Source organism: Sus scrofa, chromosome 6, assembly GCF_000003025.6.
Source record: "Sus scrofa isolate TJ Tabasco breed Duroc chromosome 6, Sscrofa11.1, whole genome shotgun sequence".
NCBI lineage: Eukaryota > Metazoa > Chordata > Mammalia > Artiodactyla > Suidae > Sus > Sus scrofa.
In genome coordinates, this window is record NC_010448.4 from 83,492,310 (window position 1) to 83,507,948 (window position 15,639).

At 49.8% G+C, this 15,639-nt stretch overlaps 1 protein-coding gene across 1 annotated transcript; it reads right to left on the reverse strand.

Moving 5' to 3' along the window:
• Nucleotides 891-15,162, reverse strand: TRIM63 (tripartite motif containing 63). The gene is given in 9 exon segments (NM_001184756.1): nt 891-906; nt 2,853-2,930; nt 6,086-6,210; nt 6,569-6,591; nt 7,358-7,591; nt 9,747-9,842; nt 10,618-10,786; nt 13,296-13,468; nt 14,906-15,162. Coding segments are annotated over 9 exon segments (1,068 nt in total). The 5' UTR covers nt 15,065-15,162; the 3' UTR covers nt 891-895.

Here is a 15,639-nt window from a genome sequence, read left to right on the forward strand (position 1 = left end):
TTGCTTCCCTCCTTTCCTGCCTTAATTCCCCTTCCCTTCACTCTGGCTGTCCTGAAAATGTAGCAAAACTAAAGCCTTTACGCTTTGCCTCAGCTCTGGTTTCTGGAGAATCAGAGAAGAAGGCCTTGGCCTTTCTGGAGGGTCTGTTTTCCTTGGAGCTTTCATTGGGAAAGGCTGGCTTAAAGGACAACTTCTTTGGCAGGATAGAAACCTAGGCTTGCCATTCCTATTTCCTGGCGCACGCTTCCTATCGCACCTTCTGTCCAACCACCCAGAATGCCCCTTTCCAAAAAAGGGTGACTGAAACCCCAGCTCTGTGGATAATAAGTAGAAGAAAGCGCTGTGCATTTATTAAAACAACATATAACACAAACTCGGTTACCGTCCCTTATGTCAGGAATTGACATTGAAATACAGTACGTTATCCCTTCCTAGGCCTGTGAGGGCCACCCAGCCCTCCCGCCAAGGGAAGGAAGTGGGCAGCTGTATCAACCTGGCTTCCTTCCCTTCTTTATAATAATCGCCAGTCACACAATGACCAGGCGTTATCATACAAAAGTTCCTTTACAAAAAGCACCAAATCGGCATACATATACAAGTATATACAAAAATCACATTTTAAAAACGTACAAAATATTCCATTCTGCACCAACGTAGAAAAGTATCCAGTATGGTTGTTTCAAGCATGTTTCCAAATCTGGTTCTCAACGCTGGACACAGCGGTGGGGTCCTACTCCTAGTTCCTGCTCTCTGAGCAGAGAGAAGACACACCTCCCCGTTGCCCTCCAGGGGCCCGACCCCTCCCACCCTGGGCCTGTCACCAAGGCATCTGGGCCCATCCCCACCCTCCCCAGTCTCTCTGCATCTAGAGGGTCTCTCCATCATCCAGCTCCTTTTACTGGTGTGCTGAAAGAAAAAGAATGAGAAACCCAAGGTGAGATGACGACTCAAGAGGATCCAGACCTTACCAAGCTGCCATGACAAAATTGTCAAACTCCAATTCCTGCCTGGCTTCTTTTTAAAACCAAAATAGAATGTAGCAGGGAGTTCAACCCATGAGGTCGAGGGTCCACCCCTGGCCTTGCTCAGTGGGTTAAGGATCCGGTGTCGCCGTGAGCTGTGGTGTAAGCCACAGACGCGGCTTGGATCCCGAGTGGCTGAGGCTGTGGCATAGGCCAGCAGCTACAGCTCCAATTTGACCCCTAGCCTGGGAACCTCCATATGCCACAGGTGCAGCCAGAAAAAGCAAAAAAAAAAAAAAAAAAAAATCAAAAAACAAAAAACTAGAAGGTTACTTTGTATTTTCTAACTAGATTGGAATTTAGTTCCAATAATAATATGAATTGAAAACATAATAACATTAGCAAAACTGTCCTCTCTATGCACCAATGCATTAAATGACCATTTACTCCTAAATACCACCTATTCTTTTGAGGTTGGTACTATGATGTCCCATGCACAGATGAGTAGTTAAGACTAAGAAAAGTTGTGAATTGCCCAAGATCACACCACTGGTCCATGGTAAAGCTGTGATTCAGAACCAGGCCCTTAACTATACTCTGCTAGGCTGGCAAACTCAGATGCTCACAGGAACCAGCAGGTGACATGAATGGGTCAAGCAAGTAAGCTGAGAGTGGTGGAGATGGGCAAACCGGCAAGTGCATGTCCCACCCAAAGAGGGCAGACATTGCCCGGTGCCAGCTCTCTGAGATTAGAGAGAAGGGCGAGCCCAGCAATTGTTAGCGCCTTCCAAATTTTCACAAGGTGAAAATCCAGATTTGTAGTTGAAATCTAAACAAAACAAAACAAAACAAAACTTTTTTTTAAAAAATCTACTAATTTAGGAGTTCCATGTTAACCTAGCAGTTAAGGGATCTGGCGTTGTCACTGCTATGGCTCAAGTCACTGTGGTGATGCAGGTTTGATCCCTGGCCTGGGAACTTCTGAATCTCAAAGGTGCAGACAAAACAAACAAACAAACAAACAAACAAAATCACTAGTAATTTTAAAAAGATTGACAACTGGAGTTCTCAATGTGGCAGGTAGGAAATGAATCGGAGTAGGAACCATGAGGTTGAGGGTTCAATCCCTGGCCTCCTCAGTGGGTTAAGGATCTGGCGTTGCCTTGAGCTGTGGTATAGGTTGCAGCTGAGGCTCAGATCTGGCATTGCTGTGGCTGTGGTGTAGGCCAGCAGCTGTAGCTCTGGTTTGACCCCTAGCCTGGGAACCTCCATATGCTGTGGGTGCAGCCCTAAAAAGCAAAAAAAGGAGTTCCCGTTGTGGCACAGTGGTTAACGAATCCGACTAGGAACCATGAGGTTGCGGATTCGATCCCTGCCCTTGCTCAGTGGGTTAACGATCCGGCGTTGCCGTGAGCTGTGGTGTAGGTTGCAAACGCGACTTGGATCCCGCATTTCTGTGGCTCTGGCGTAGGCAGGTGGCTACAGCTCTGATTCGACCCTTAGCCTGGGAACCTCCATATGCCGCGGGTACGGCCCAAGAAATAGCAACAACAACAACAACAAAAGACAAAATAAATAAATAAATAAATAAAAGCAAAAAAGCAAAAAAAAAAAAGAAAGAAAGATTGACAACTAATTTAAAATATTCTGATGACCATCGGGCCAAGTCTGCCTTATGAGTGCTGTATCGCTTTCTGTTTAGTAAGGTCATTTAGCTGTAAAACGGGAATTATTTACTAGGAAATAGTTTGATTGTTTTTTTTTTTTTCCTCCATAAGTAAAAGGGAACATGATTTTAATAGGAACAGGAAATAGCACCCCAGTGTCAAGCACCACACTGTTGTCACCGAATGAATGAACGAATGAATGGAGAAAGACAGAATTTCTCACCTTCTTCCTTTCCCTCTGTGGCCTCTTCCTCTTCCTGATCTTCTTCTTCTTCTTCAATGAACTCTTCCTCTTCCTCATCTGTGTGTGACAAAGAACAACAGCATTGGTTGGGGCTGGTGTCTCAGAGGAGAGACTCAAAGGGGATCCAGGCTGGAGAGAGCACTCATCACACCCCCAGCTGGGGTGACATCAGTGGCCTGGGAGGTGATGGGCTTGCCAAATCCAAGCTGCACAGAGGCCAGCTTCCTCCTTCCCCATCTCCTCCTCCCTATCCACACCCCTCCAAGGGAGAGCGGCTCAAGGGCTCCTTTGTTCTAACAGCAGTAGTATCTCTCACTTGATCTGCCTGAGACCTGGGGAGACTCTGGGGAAGCCTTGCACCTCTGTACATTTCTTAGCCACCTCCATGTTGCCTGGGAGAAATGGGACAAAAACGCCTGTGGTTCTCAGGGATCAGAGTCCTTATCCTGAAGGAATCTCCTCAACCTTTGAAATCTGCTTGTCCAGCTCTCCTTGTCCAGTTTTCCGCATTCCTTAGCCTACAGACGCTTGGATATGGGATGCAGAGTGCTTCTGAGGCCACCTACTCCTTGGTCATCTGAAGCTGAGCCCCAGACAGTGACTGCGCCACACCCCACATCCCCACTCTCCCATCCTGGGAGATCACCTTCAAGCCCTCCTCACGCCCTCTCTCAAATCTCTCTCTTAATCCTTTGAGGGCCCCGAAAGGGTCACCAAGAGTCAGAGCCTCTATCAAGAGTTTCTGGGGAGAGGCTTGAAAGAATTAATTCCTCCATACTGATGGCCCAAATTCCAGAAAATGTAGCTGGGATCTGTGCAAAACCCAGGGAATTTTTTTGGTGGCAGTTTAATCATTATCACAATTTTTTAAAGCTTTATTAAAGCATAGTTGATTTCTTTATCACAATATACTACTGATAGAAGCATTTGCTGAGGACTTACTGTGGGCCAAGTGGCTATTTATGCTAAGGACTGTACAGGCATTGCCTCAGACAACCCCTGCAAGGGTCTTGTGAGCCAGACAGCCCTTGGTGGAATTACTGGCTGTGTAGCCTCCCCTCCCTTGGCGTCATTGCCTCAACTGCAAAATGGAGATGACAACAGAAACTACCTCTTAAAGTTGTTGTATTAAACAACAGAAAAAAAAAAAAAAATAGAAGTTCCTGTTGCGGCTTAGCTGTAACGAACCCAACTAGTATCCATCGGATGCGAGTTCGATCCCTAGCCCTGGGAACTTCCATATGCCATGGTTTTGACCCTAAAAAGCAAAAAAAAAAAAAAAGAGAGAGAGAGAGAGAGAGAAAGAAAGGCGTTCCCATTGTGGCATAGTGGAAACAAACCCAACTAGTAACCCTGAGGTTGCCGGTTTGATCCCTGGCCTTGCTGAGTGGGTTAGGGATCTGGTGTTGCCATGAGCTGTGGTGTATGTTGCAGACGCAGCTTGGATCCCAAGTTGCTGTGGCTGTGACCTAGGCCGGTGGCTACAGCCCCTATTTGACCCCTATCCTGGGAACCTCCACATGCCGCAGGTGTGGCCCTAAAAAGCAAAAACAAAAACAAAAATACAGAATTTACTTCAAGGGCTCAGTATCTGGGACATAGAAGGTGCTTGATAAACGGTAGCTGTGGGTACTCTCCCATTACCTACATGGACACTGAGGCTCGGGGAGATTACTGAAGGCCATGCAGATATTCACGATGCCAGACTACTCACATCACATGATCCACTCCTGAGTATCTTAGCTTAGGGAGGGCAAGAGCGGAGCAGATGATCTATAGCAATGGATATATCCAAGTCCAAGTCCATTGGCATCTCAGCTCTGGGATGCATTTTGACCTTACTCAAGAATAGGGTCTATTTGGGCTTCGGAGAATAGATGTAATACAGCAGATTCCGAAAGCCTGCAGGAGAGCCCATGCAGGAGGTGCCAAGAAGATTTTCTGTTTCTCCTGCCAGCCCATTCAGAGTTCTTCCCTGTTCCTAGCCCCCCTTTTTTTTCCTACCCCTCTTTCTTTCTCTCAGCAGATCTTTGGAGCATCACCTCTGAGACAATGCAACATTCAGCGGAATTGGATCCGCCCTCTCTCTTTGTTATTGACTAGCTACCATTCAACTGTGTCACCTTGAGCAAATTATCCACATCTTTGTTCTCCACCTGGTTCCCTCGTTTTCTCTGGTTATTTTTCCTTTATTATTGTTATGGCTATGTTGTTACAGTGATTATAGGTACTTTATGGAAGAGTAATCACAAACAGTAATGAGGATAGAATATAGATACATTTAGGTGTCTGAGTGTCCTCTATTATAGCAGTAACAAAGCTGAAGGTAGGACTAGCTTTAGGCAATAACTAGTATATGTCTAGAACCTTACAAATGCTTCTGCATCAATATCTCATTTGTTGCAACAGTATCATTCCGATGGTCATTATCAGTAGACCCATTTTTAACCCAGATTTAAAGTTAGGAAATGAAGCTCAAAGAGGTGGAGGGAGTCACCAAAAGGCCACGCAGATACAAAGCAGTGGAGCTGGATTTGATCTTAGGTTGGCCTGACTCTAGTTGCCATGCTCTTTCTTTTTTTCTTTCAATTTATGGCCACACTCACACACACACACGTCAGATCTTTTTTTTTTTTTTTTTTTCCCAGTTTTTAGGGCTGAACCCACAGCATATGGAAGTTCCCAGGCTAGAGGTTGAGTCAGAGCTATACCACAGCCACAGCAACTTGGAATCCGAGCCACATCTGTGACCTGCACCACAGCTCACGGCAACATCGGATCCCCAACCCATTGTGTAAGACCAGGGATCGAACCTGCATCCTCATGGATACTAGTCAGATTCATTTACCCTGCACCACAATGGGAACTCCCACTCCAGCTCCTTTAATCCACTGCACCAGGCCGGGGCTCGAACCCACGCCTCTGTAGAGACCCGAGAAGCAGCAGTCAGATTCTTAATCCACTGTGCCACAGCAGTAACTCCACCACGCTCTTTCTATTGCCCCAAATTGCTCCCTGTAGCAGATCTATACATAATTTATCGAGCAACAATTATGTACCAGGCACACTGGTGGGCTCTGGGCTCATTCAGAAGTTGGCTATATGAGTTTCACTGTTATCTGGATGCCTTTGTATCTGCTTCCACGTGGGCTCAGCGGGAGGAAAGCCAATTTCCAAGGGGAAATAGACACGGGGCACCACCCCCTCCTTACCTGTCCCAAAGTCGATGGCCCTCAGGGTGTCTGCTATGTGCTCTAAGTTCAAAGTGAAGTAGTCCATGTTTTCAAAGCCCTGCTCTGTCTTCCCCAGCTGGCAACCCTTGGAAGCTTCTACAATACTGTGAGGGAGAGAGAGGAAAGGGGGTGGGGGGGGGACAGTGAGATATCTGGCCTCAGTGAGAAAAGGAGGTGTTTTAGCTCCTCTTTAAACCAGTGCACATGCTTGTGTCCACACCCAGGCCTTGCACCCTGAGGCTCCCCACCAGAGGGTAGAGTATTTCCTCCTCAGTCACAAGCAGAAGAGATGGTTCAAGAAAGCAGGGATGCAAAGGCCAGGAAAGCCCTCCCAGCAGATCTAAAGCAAAGGAGGAGGCCCCCTGAACAAAAAGTCAGAGGCCCAGGGGGATCAGGGGTGCAGGGGGGGTGGTGGAGGGGGAAAGTTAGGGATTTGGATCATAGCCCTGAAGAGACACTGACCTTCTGATGAGCTGCTTGGCACTCTGTGGAGAGAGAGAAAGAGCATGTGGTCAGGACTGAAGAAAGGGTGGCCCCAGGAGATCAGCGAAACCAGGGACTACAGATGGGCACTTGTCGCTGCTCTCTAGCCCACTTGGGACCTGCTTGCTAGCTTCAGCCAAACCGAACTTGGGTCTTTTCCCTCTGTCCAGTCTGCACAGGTCTTGGTCATCATCCTAGGACCCTCCCATGGTCCTGGCAGACAGCTTGGATTCTAGGACTATCCGCCTAAAGTCTTAAACCCTGAAATCTCCAAGATGGGAATCACATTCTAATCACCGTTTTATACCCATCATGTAGCACAAAGCCTGCTCCATAGTATGCACTTAGGAAATTTTTGTTGAACTGCATTCCTCCCTCATAAAATCTTATAGCTGATCCTTTTCTGTCTCCCCCAACCAGCTTTTCTAGAGCAGGGCTCTTTTTCCTTCATACGTGTCTCCACCTCAGTGGCTGGCCTATAGTAGGTGCTCAATTAACAGTCTCTCCATGGACACTGTATTTGCAGTTTACAAAGCCGTTTCACAAACATCCTCTTATCTGATCCTCATAAAATCAGTTAAGAGGAAGGAAGACAGGAATAGTTACAGGCTCATTTTACAGATGAGGAAACTGAGGCTGGGAGAGCTTTAAGTGCCTTGCCCCAGGGCACACTCACTGGTGAGCAGTGATGAGCAGTGATGGAGCACGACTTGACCCTCAGACAGAGCTGTTGAGTTGAAATGCCCACACCCTCCCAGTCCTGCTCACCAAGAGGAAGATGGCCCCACCAGGCTCGTCCAGGGACTGGATGGCTGTCTCCACCAGCTTGGTGGACTTGTCCAATTGCTCCCGGTACTGCTGGATGAGACCCTCGAGGAAGCTGAGCTTCTCCTCCTGCTCCCGCGTGATCCGCTGAAGCAGCTCACTCTTCTTCTCGTCCAGGATGGCGTACAGCACATCAAATTTCTGGCTCAGCTCTTCCTTCACCTGGTGACTGTTATCCTGGGGACAGAAATCTTGGAGTCACATCCTGCAAGTCCTCCTTCCTGCCCCCAAGCACTTCCTTCCTGGGATAGGGGCGCTGGGAATAAAGAGTCTAAAGCTGGGAGAAATTTACTACACCCTGACTTTACAGATTACACAATGAAGCCTTAGCAAAAAGAAAGCATGTGTTAAGGTTTCTGAGCCACTTAATACACCAGTAATGCCCTAGTAATGTTTGGAGGTGGGTGTCATGGAGAAAGCTACCCTTTTCCTCAAAAGTAGAGACGCTAGGGTCAGATGGGATAATGTATGTGGCTTCCTGTGTGCCCCTGATATGAATGAAGTAGGATAGTTACATAGGTAGTTGTAGACATTCCAATAGGGGACCATAGATAGAGAAGGAAACCTAGGGAACTTTGGGAGATCACTGTAAATTAATACTCTCTCCCATCAGAATGAAGCAGGCTTGCTTAACTGTAAAACCACAAAGCACAAGCTATGCCTCAGGTCATTAAAATGAGGTCTGCATTCAAGCTCAGCAAGACAATGACCCTTAGGACCAAGGGCAGGAGTTTAAAGCCTGTCCTCCTGCTGATTAGTTTTTTGTTTGTTTGTTTGTTTGTTTTTGTCTTTTTGCCTTTTCTGGGGCCGCTCCTTCGGCATATGGAGGTTCCCAGGCTAGGGGTCGAATCAGAGCTGTAGCCACCTGCCCACGCCAGAGCCACAGCAACGCAGGATCCGAGCCGCATCTGCAACCTACACCACAGCTCATGGCAACGCTGAGCAAGGCCAGGGATCAAACCAGCAACCTCATGTTTCCCAGTCGGATTTGTTAACCACTGAGCCATGATGGGAACTCCCTGCTGATTTGAATAAGCACCTTGACAGTCCCAGTTTGACCTGATAGGGTCAAGTACTCTCTTATCCACACCAAGGAGGAGCTACTACTGGAAGAAAGAGGAAGAGGCAGTCTTTTCCCATCCTCCACTCCCCTTGGATTATGAAAATGTAGCCTCCTTGCCTGCCTGCTTGCATCCCTCACAAGCGTCTTATCTTAATAAATATATTTCTTGCCTATCACTTTGTCTCTCCCTGAATTCCTTCTATGCTGAGGCACAAAGAACCTGAACCTCAATAAGTCCAGACACCAGGTGAGTGATTCTAATTTAAAAACCATGGGTTCAAGACCCAATCTGGGTTTAGGCTGGGTTGGGGTCCCAGCACGTGGGTTCAAGTCCCAATCTGGGTTCTGGCTAGGTTCAAGTCATAAGTGCTGTCAGTTTCACCCACAGGTCACACTCTTCCCCCCATCTCAGGACCAAGACCAGATTCTGGAAGCTCTGCATCATGTGGTCCTCCAAGAGCTGGAGAAGCAGCTCCTCCCTCGGTGGCCTCCCCATCGAGGATCCCTTCTATCCAATACTCATGCCACATCTTAGTTTCCTTACCTGTAAAATGGGTATAATAATAGCATCTTATCCGACTAAGGGCTCTGGTATCCTCTGTCAGACTGGGAGCCCCTCATGGGTAATAATAACATCCACATCCTTCTTTAAACCTGTCATTCACACAACTCTGTCCACCAGGAATATAATGGTGGTCCCTTTCTCCCATCTCATTTCCAAGTCCCCACTTCAAAGGGAGATGGAAAATCATGGTTGCTTTTGCAAGGATAGAAAAGTTGCCTTCTGCCTCTATGGCCTTGCTACTCAGCGTGTGGTCCAGGGACTAGCAATTTGGGCAAACCCCTGAAGCTTGCTAGAAATACAGAATCCCATGCCTCATGCTAGACCTGCTGAATCAGAACTTGAATTTTAACAAGATCCCAGGGTGATCTGCATGCACATTAAAGTTTGAGGAGCCTTAGCCTACAGAGCACTGGAAAACAATGCTCTAAAAACTACTAGAACATTGGGAATGAGTGGTGGGATGCCCCCGAGGTCAGCCCTGGTCTGTCTTGCTCACCACTCCCATCCTCCGCACCTCTGTGACTCACAGCTGTGCTCAAGAAGCATTTGTTGAGTGAGTGGGTGAATGGATTGTTCAGTCCCTCCCCCACCGTCCCTGCTTGGAACCCCCCTCCCAGTCTCCAGGCCCCACGGGTGAGCCACCCCAGAGTCCAGGCTGCACTGGAAGCCTTCGAACCCCTAGGAGGCGCTATTCTTCCCCTCACCTTGGTCACTCGACAGGAGTCCTCCAGCTGAGTGATGATAGTTTGCATGCGGTCATTCCCCGCCACCAGCATGGAGATGCAGTTACTCAGCTCAGTCTAGATGGGAGGAAGGAGCGGGGGATCAGCAGAAGACAAAGATAGACTCAAGGCCTGCCCTCTGGGAGGGGCAGCAAAATGGCACCCTCATGCTCATCTCTTCCAGAAAGAGCCTGTTTCTGAGGCTTAGCTCATTTCCAGAGCAGAGACTCCAGTGAGATGCGGCATCCCTCATTTTACAGATGAGGCCCAGAGAGGGGAAGTGAGCTGCCCAAAAACACAGAGCAATGTGCTGGCAGAGGAGAGGCTTATTTCTAGGAAGAAAAGGACCCAGAAAAGCAACAGGTTTGGAGAGTTCTAGAAGAGATAGAGAGAAGAACAAGAGGTGGGGAGGACAGAGTGCAGAAAGGGGAGCTACAGCTTACTGCATGTACAGATTGGCGGGGCTCCCACAGGCCCAGAGACCCAGGAGAGGGCTCTCAGCTGCCTCCTGCTGCAGGGGGATTTGGGGAGAGGTGACCAGCATGGGAGAGATATCCAGGGTCCGAAGCTTCCTGGGTTGCAGAGGTCGTGGCCTGAAAGGGCCTTGTTGCCTGGCCCTGGGATCTGGTCTCTCCCTTGTGGCTCTCAAGTAGCTCTAAGTATAACCCATGAGCTCAGCCATCTCCCTGAGGAAGGCAAGGGCTGTTGTCCCTGTGGCCTGGGAAGTCACTCCAGGGGGACTATTCCTGAAAGCCCAGCTCAGCAGATCTACAGGGATCAAATCAGCATCCTGAATCATCTGGTCGTGCCCAGCAGGCTCAGGCTGGGGGGTAGAAGTGGCTCAGGCCAGTACCTTCTGTCCCTGGAAGACACTCTGCAGCGGGGCCACCTCGCAAGCCTTGTGGGCCCCAAACACCTTGCACATGGAGCACGTGGGCACTTCGCACGTGAGGCAGTAGATGTTGATTTTCTCGTCTTCGTGCTCCTTGCACATGGGGTGGCTGCCCTTCTGCAGGGGCCGACTGCAGAGGAGAAGAGTCATGAGTCACGAGGTGAGGATCTCAAGTTCCCGTCTGCCCCCCGCGCCAGCCCCAGGAGGCCACCACAGACCTGTGACTCCAGTTCTCAGGGCTTGCCTGTCCCCATCCTTTTCTTTTCATCCTCTGAGGACCCAAGACCATGAGAGCCAATGACACCAAGGCTAGGATTCAAACTCCAGTGATGGAGTTGAACTTGGGCCCTGATAGCACAGGATGTGGGAAGGGCTGTAGGATCCCAAAGTCAATTTGAGACATTTTCAAGAAGAGGAAACTGGGTTCCAGAAAGGTGAATTGACTTGCCCAAGGTCACCCAGCAAGTCAGGGCAAGGGAGGCTAGAGTTCATTTGCTCTAATTATAGTCTCCATAGCTCTTGGTTACAGCAGGCCGGGCGCTGAGCAAAGTAATTTATACTCATGGCCTCACTGAATTCTATATTTAATCCACTAGACTGTAATCTCCATCAAAGCAGGGAAACTTGCCTGTCCCTGAATCTGCAGTGTACAGTGCCTGGCGCAGAGAAGGTGGTCATTAAATACAGGCAGAAAAATAAATGGGGAAGCATGCCATGAGGGTGCCCTGAGGCTCCGAGAAGGAGGTGGTATGTGTGCCCCAAGTCACACAGCTAGAACATGGGCCATCAGGGCGTCCAACAGCCCAGCACAAGCCTTGACTTCTAGTCCAGAAATTTTTTCCAGGGTCCAGAATCACTTCTTTGCCTTTTTTCCCAAATACACACGTTTTTTGGTGTGTGTCTGCTGCATATGGAAGTTCCCAGGCCAGGGATCAAACTTGAGCCATAGCAGTAACCTGAGCCACAGCAGTGACAATGCCGAGTCCTTAAATGCTAGGGCAGGGAACTCCCCAAATACACACTCTTAGAATGACTTTCTCCCTCTGTCTCTCTCTTTGCTTCAGGCTTCTGGCATGTTCTTCTGTGCTTCTCTCAGGGTCACTTCCTACCTGAGATTCAGTTTTTGGAGTCTAGGTCTTACCGCTCCAGCTATACATTATACTCTCATTTAGAGCCAATAGCATGTCTACACCATCTCTGAGTTCCCAATCTCATAAAGGGTGAATCGTCCCCATCTGTGTCAGTGCCTCACCTCCAAACAGCCTTGCATGACTGATCTCACCCTGATCACAGACCTCAAGGTCTTAAATAAGCCCCTTTCCAGACTTGTCTTTTTGCATCTTTCAGCCCACCCCACCCCCACCCCATGCCGGCAGGGCTGTGCCTTTGCCACCTGTCTCTACCCCCGGGAAGGGATCTCGAGGAGGGCAGTAGGTACAGAGGTGAGGCAAGATCCTGGGGGTCTGGTGCCTCTGTCCTCCACCATCCCAGATGCCATCCTCCCAATCCCAGGTGCCAGCATCTGGGATCAAGTCCAGATTGATCTGCCACTTATTTACTGGGAACTTGGACAAGTGATTTTACCTCTCTGAGCCTTGCTTTTATCCCAGAGCTAGTGGGATCCTGGCAGGAGTTGTCTGTAATGATTGCATAGTGCCTGGCACAGAGCAGATCCTCTGCAACTATCATCATCCTTCAACTGTGTAGAAAGACCTCGAAGGGTTCAAACACTAGGTTCTTCCTAGGTCAACACTGGGTGGGCTAATATTTTGGTACAATATTGGTTTTATTATGATTATTATTATCACGATCGACAATATAATTGAATTTTTGCAGTGTTGAACTCTAGCAACCTGACAGGCAGTAGAAGTGACAAATGTCCACTATGGAGTCAATCAGACAGGCTTCTTCTCGGCTTCGCCACTGGCTAGCTGAGTGGCCTCGGCCAAACGTCTGCCTGCAGAAAGGCACTTGGTGATGGTTTGGGACCACAAGGGGCATGAGGTTAGAGTCTGGAGGTCCTGATTGTAAAGCTATCTCCCTGGTAGCTCTGTCTCTCCCCCTGGATCTGAGGCCCAACACTGCACAGCCTCCACCACTCACAAATTCTGCCTGAGAATGAGCTGCTGTTTCACAAGCAAGGAGACTTGGAACCGGATGGATGGGGCCGAGCAATTCTGCTTCTCGGCTGGGAAAGCTTGGGTAATTGACTTCACCTCTTTGAGCCTCAGCTTGCTCATCCGTAAAGTAGGGATGATGGTCCACAGGACTGCTCTGAAGCAGCAGCGAGAAGCAGCCCCAGTGTCTGGCGCTGTAGTTATCACCTCGGGGAAACTGGCTCTGTTCTGTGTGCTTTCTTGCTTATCAGGGCCACTGAGCTGGCCCCAGTGCCTCTGTCTCCCTCTCGCATCTCATCCTTCCCCTGGTTTCTGTCTCAGGAGGGCAGCTTAATGTCTGGGTCCCCTCCCATTCACCGAGTGACACCGAGAGCCAGGGTTCAGGGATAAGATGAGCTGCTGTTCCTGCCTGAGCAAGAGGGCTGGCTCCGGGCTGGATGAAGGGGAACAGAGCCTCGGGGAGCCAGGCTCAGAGGACAGGCTGGGGAGGAAGGACGGCCTCCCAGCCGCTGGAAAACCGACCTGGAGCACTCCTGCTTGTAGATGTCAATGATGTTCTCCACCAGCAGATTCCTCTGCAGGCCGTACACTCCGTGACGGTCCATGATCACCTCATGGCGGCAGGAGGGACAGCGGAAACGGCCTCCGGACATGGACACCGAGCCACTCCGGCTGGTCCAGTAGGGATTTGCAGCCTGCTGGTGACAAGGGCAGGGGTGAGGCCTGGGCTCCCTCCTCAGTCCCTTCCCCTTTCTGATCTCCCACCAGCCTTCTCCTGCTTACCGCCAAGAATTCTCATCAAGTCACAGGACTTAAAGCTCCCCGTCCTGGGAGGATATGTGAAAAAGAATGTATGTATATGTATATATGTAGTATGACTGGGTCACTTTGCTGTACAGCAGAAACTGGCACAACATTATAAATTAACTATACTTTAATTTAAAAAAAGTGAGGTGGTTCCGGTTGTGGTGCAGCTGTAATGAACCCGACTAGTATTGATTAGTATCCATGAGGACAGGGTTCGATCCCTGGCCTCACTCAGTGGATTAAGGAGCTTGCATTGCCATGAGCTGTGGTGTAGGTCGCAGATGAGGCTTGGATCCCGTGTTGCTGTGGCTGTAGTGTAGGCCAGAAGCTGCAGCTCCAATTCAGCCCCTAGCCTGGGAACTTCCATATGCCATGGGAGTGGCCCTAAAAAGCAAAGAAAAAAAAAAGGTAAATCTCCCCATCCTGAGATGAGAGAACAGTCACTTACACAGGGAGCATCTGAGGAGTGACTAAGCAATCAACAGGTTTGGAGGTCAACAGACCTAGGTTCAAGTCCCAGTAATTCTCTCAATGACTTTGAGCGAGCAACCTTCTCTCTCTAAGCCTCAGTTTGCCCATTCATTAAATGGGCCTATAATTAGAGCCAGCTCATAGGGCTGCTACTTTATTATTTATCTATTTCTTTATTTTAGCCATGGCCACTGCCTGTGGAAGTTCCTGGGCCAGAGATCAAACCCACACCATAGCAGTGACAACGCTGAATCCTTAACCACCTGGCCACCAGGGAACTCCCTAGGGCTGCAGCTTTAAAAACAAAGTAGTGAGAGGACATGTTGTGAAGTGCTTCTGGGGGAATCAGGAGCACTTTCTTAGGGAGAGGAAGCCTCTCCTGCCCCATAGTATAGGAAACAGCTTCAAAAAGGAAGATGCCTCTACTGCCCAGGGCCTCTCGGCCACCGGGCCACCCCTCTCCTAAAGCTCTGGGCCCCCTGCCACCTCCCAGCTGGCTCCAGCCCCTGGGGTCTGGTTTCTCTCTCCTCTCTGCTTGCCTCTCCCACTTATCGCTTGAGGCATTTGACTCCTGATTGGAGAGTCAACGGCTGCTCAGGGCAGGGGTGGGGTAGCTGCAGGCAGGGTCGGGAGGGGACATGTGCGTCATGGAGAAGGAATGGGGCAGCCAGAGCTGCCTCCCTAGCCCCCTCAGCCCCTTCCAGAAGCCTCCGGAGCAGCCATTCACTTCAGCAGGGAAACAACCCCAGGCTGGAAGGGGCCCGGGCTAAGCAAGAAGTGCTCTTTGCATTTCCATCACGGGTAAACTGAGTAGCCACTTGGGACCCCCGGACTAGGCCATGCCCAGCACTGACCTGGAAGATGTCGTTGGCACACTTTCGGCAGAGGTTGTGCTGACACGGCAAGATGACCACCGGCTTGGTAAACATCTCCAGGCAGATGGGGCAGATCAGCTGCTTCTCCAGGTTCTCCATGGGGTTCCCATCCTGGATCAGGCTTGACTTATAATCCATATTGTTGGGAGACGTGGGGACCCGCCTGGCTGCCTCCTTCACCTGCTCTAAGCAAACCTGGGGTCTTGCCTTTGTCACAAAATACCCACCCGGAGCCTCTTTGCCCTCTTCTCCTGGCGCCTGAATTCTGTCTTGGTCTGAGGCCCCTCTGATATTTATAGCTGAACCCCGGTCACATGAGCCCCAGGAGGGGACCAGCTGAGCATTCCGGTGCCAAGTGGCTGGCGAGGCTTGAGTTTCCTCCAAGCCTGAAAGACTGGCCCTCTCAAATCACATGTGGGGATGAGCAATCGCTGTTCCCTGGGGATGGGGGTCGAAAACAAGAACAGCCTGTCCGTGGGCAGCTTGTGGCAGGACTGGGTACCCAGAATGTCTCCAGAAATTCACCTCCTCCCACCGCAGTCTGGTAAGGAGGGGATGGGCCACTGGGGTTTGTGGGTTAATAGCCGGTACCCCCTCCCTGACCTAAATCAGGTCCGTGCCCTCCTCTGCGTCCCGATGAGGCCCATCCCTCAGCACAGCATGTGGCTGGAGAACTTGAGACCCCCCTTCTCCACCATCATCCGGGCTAGCCC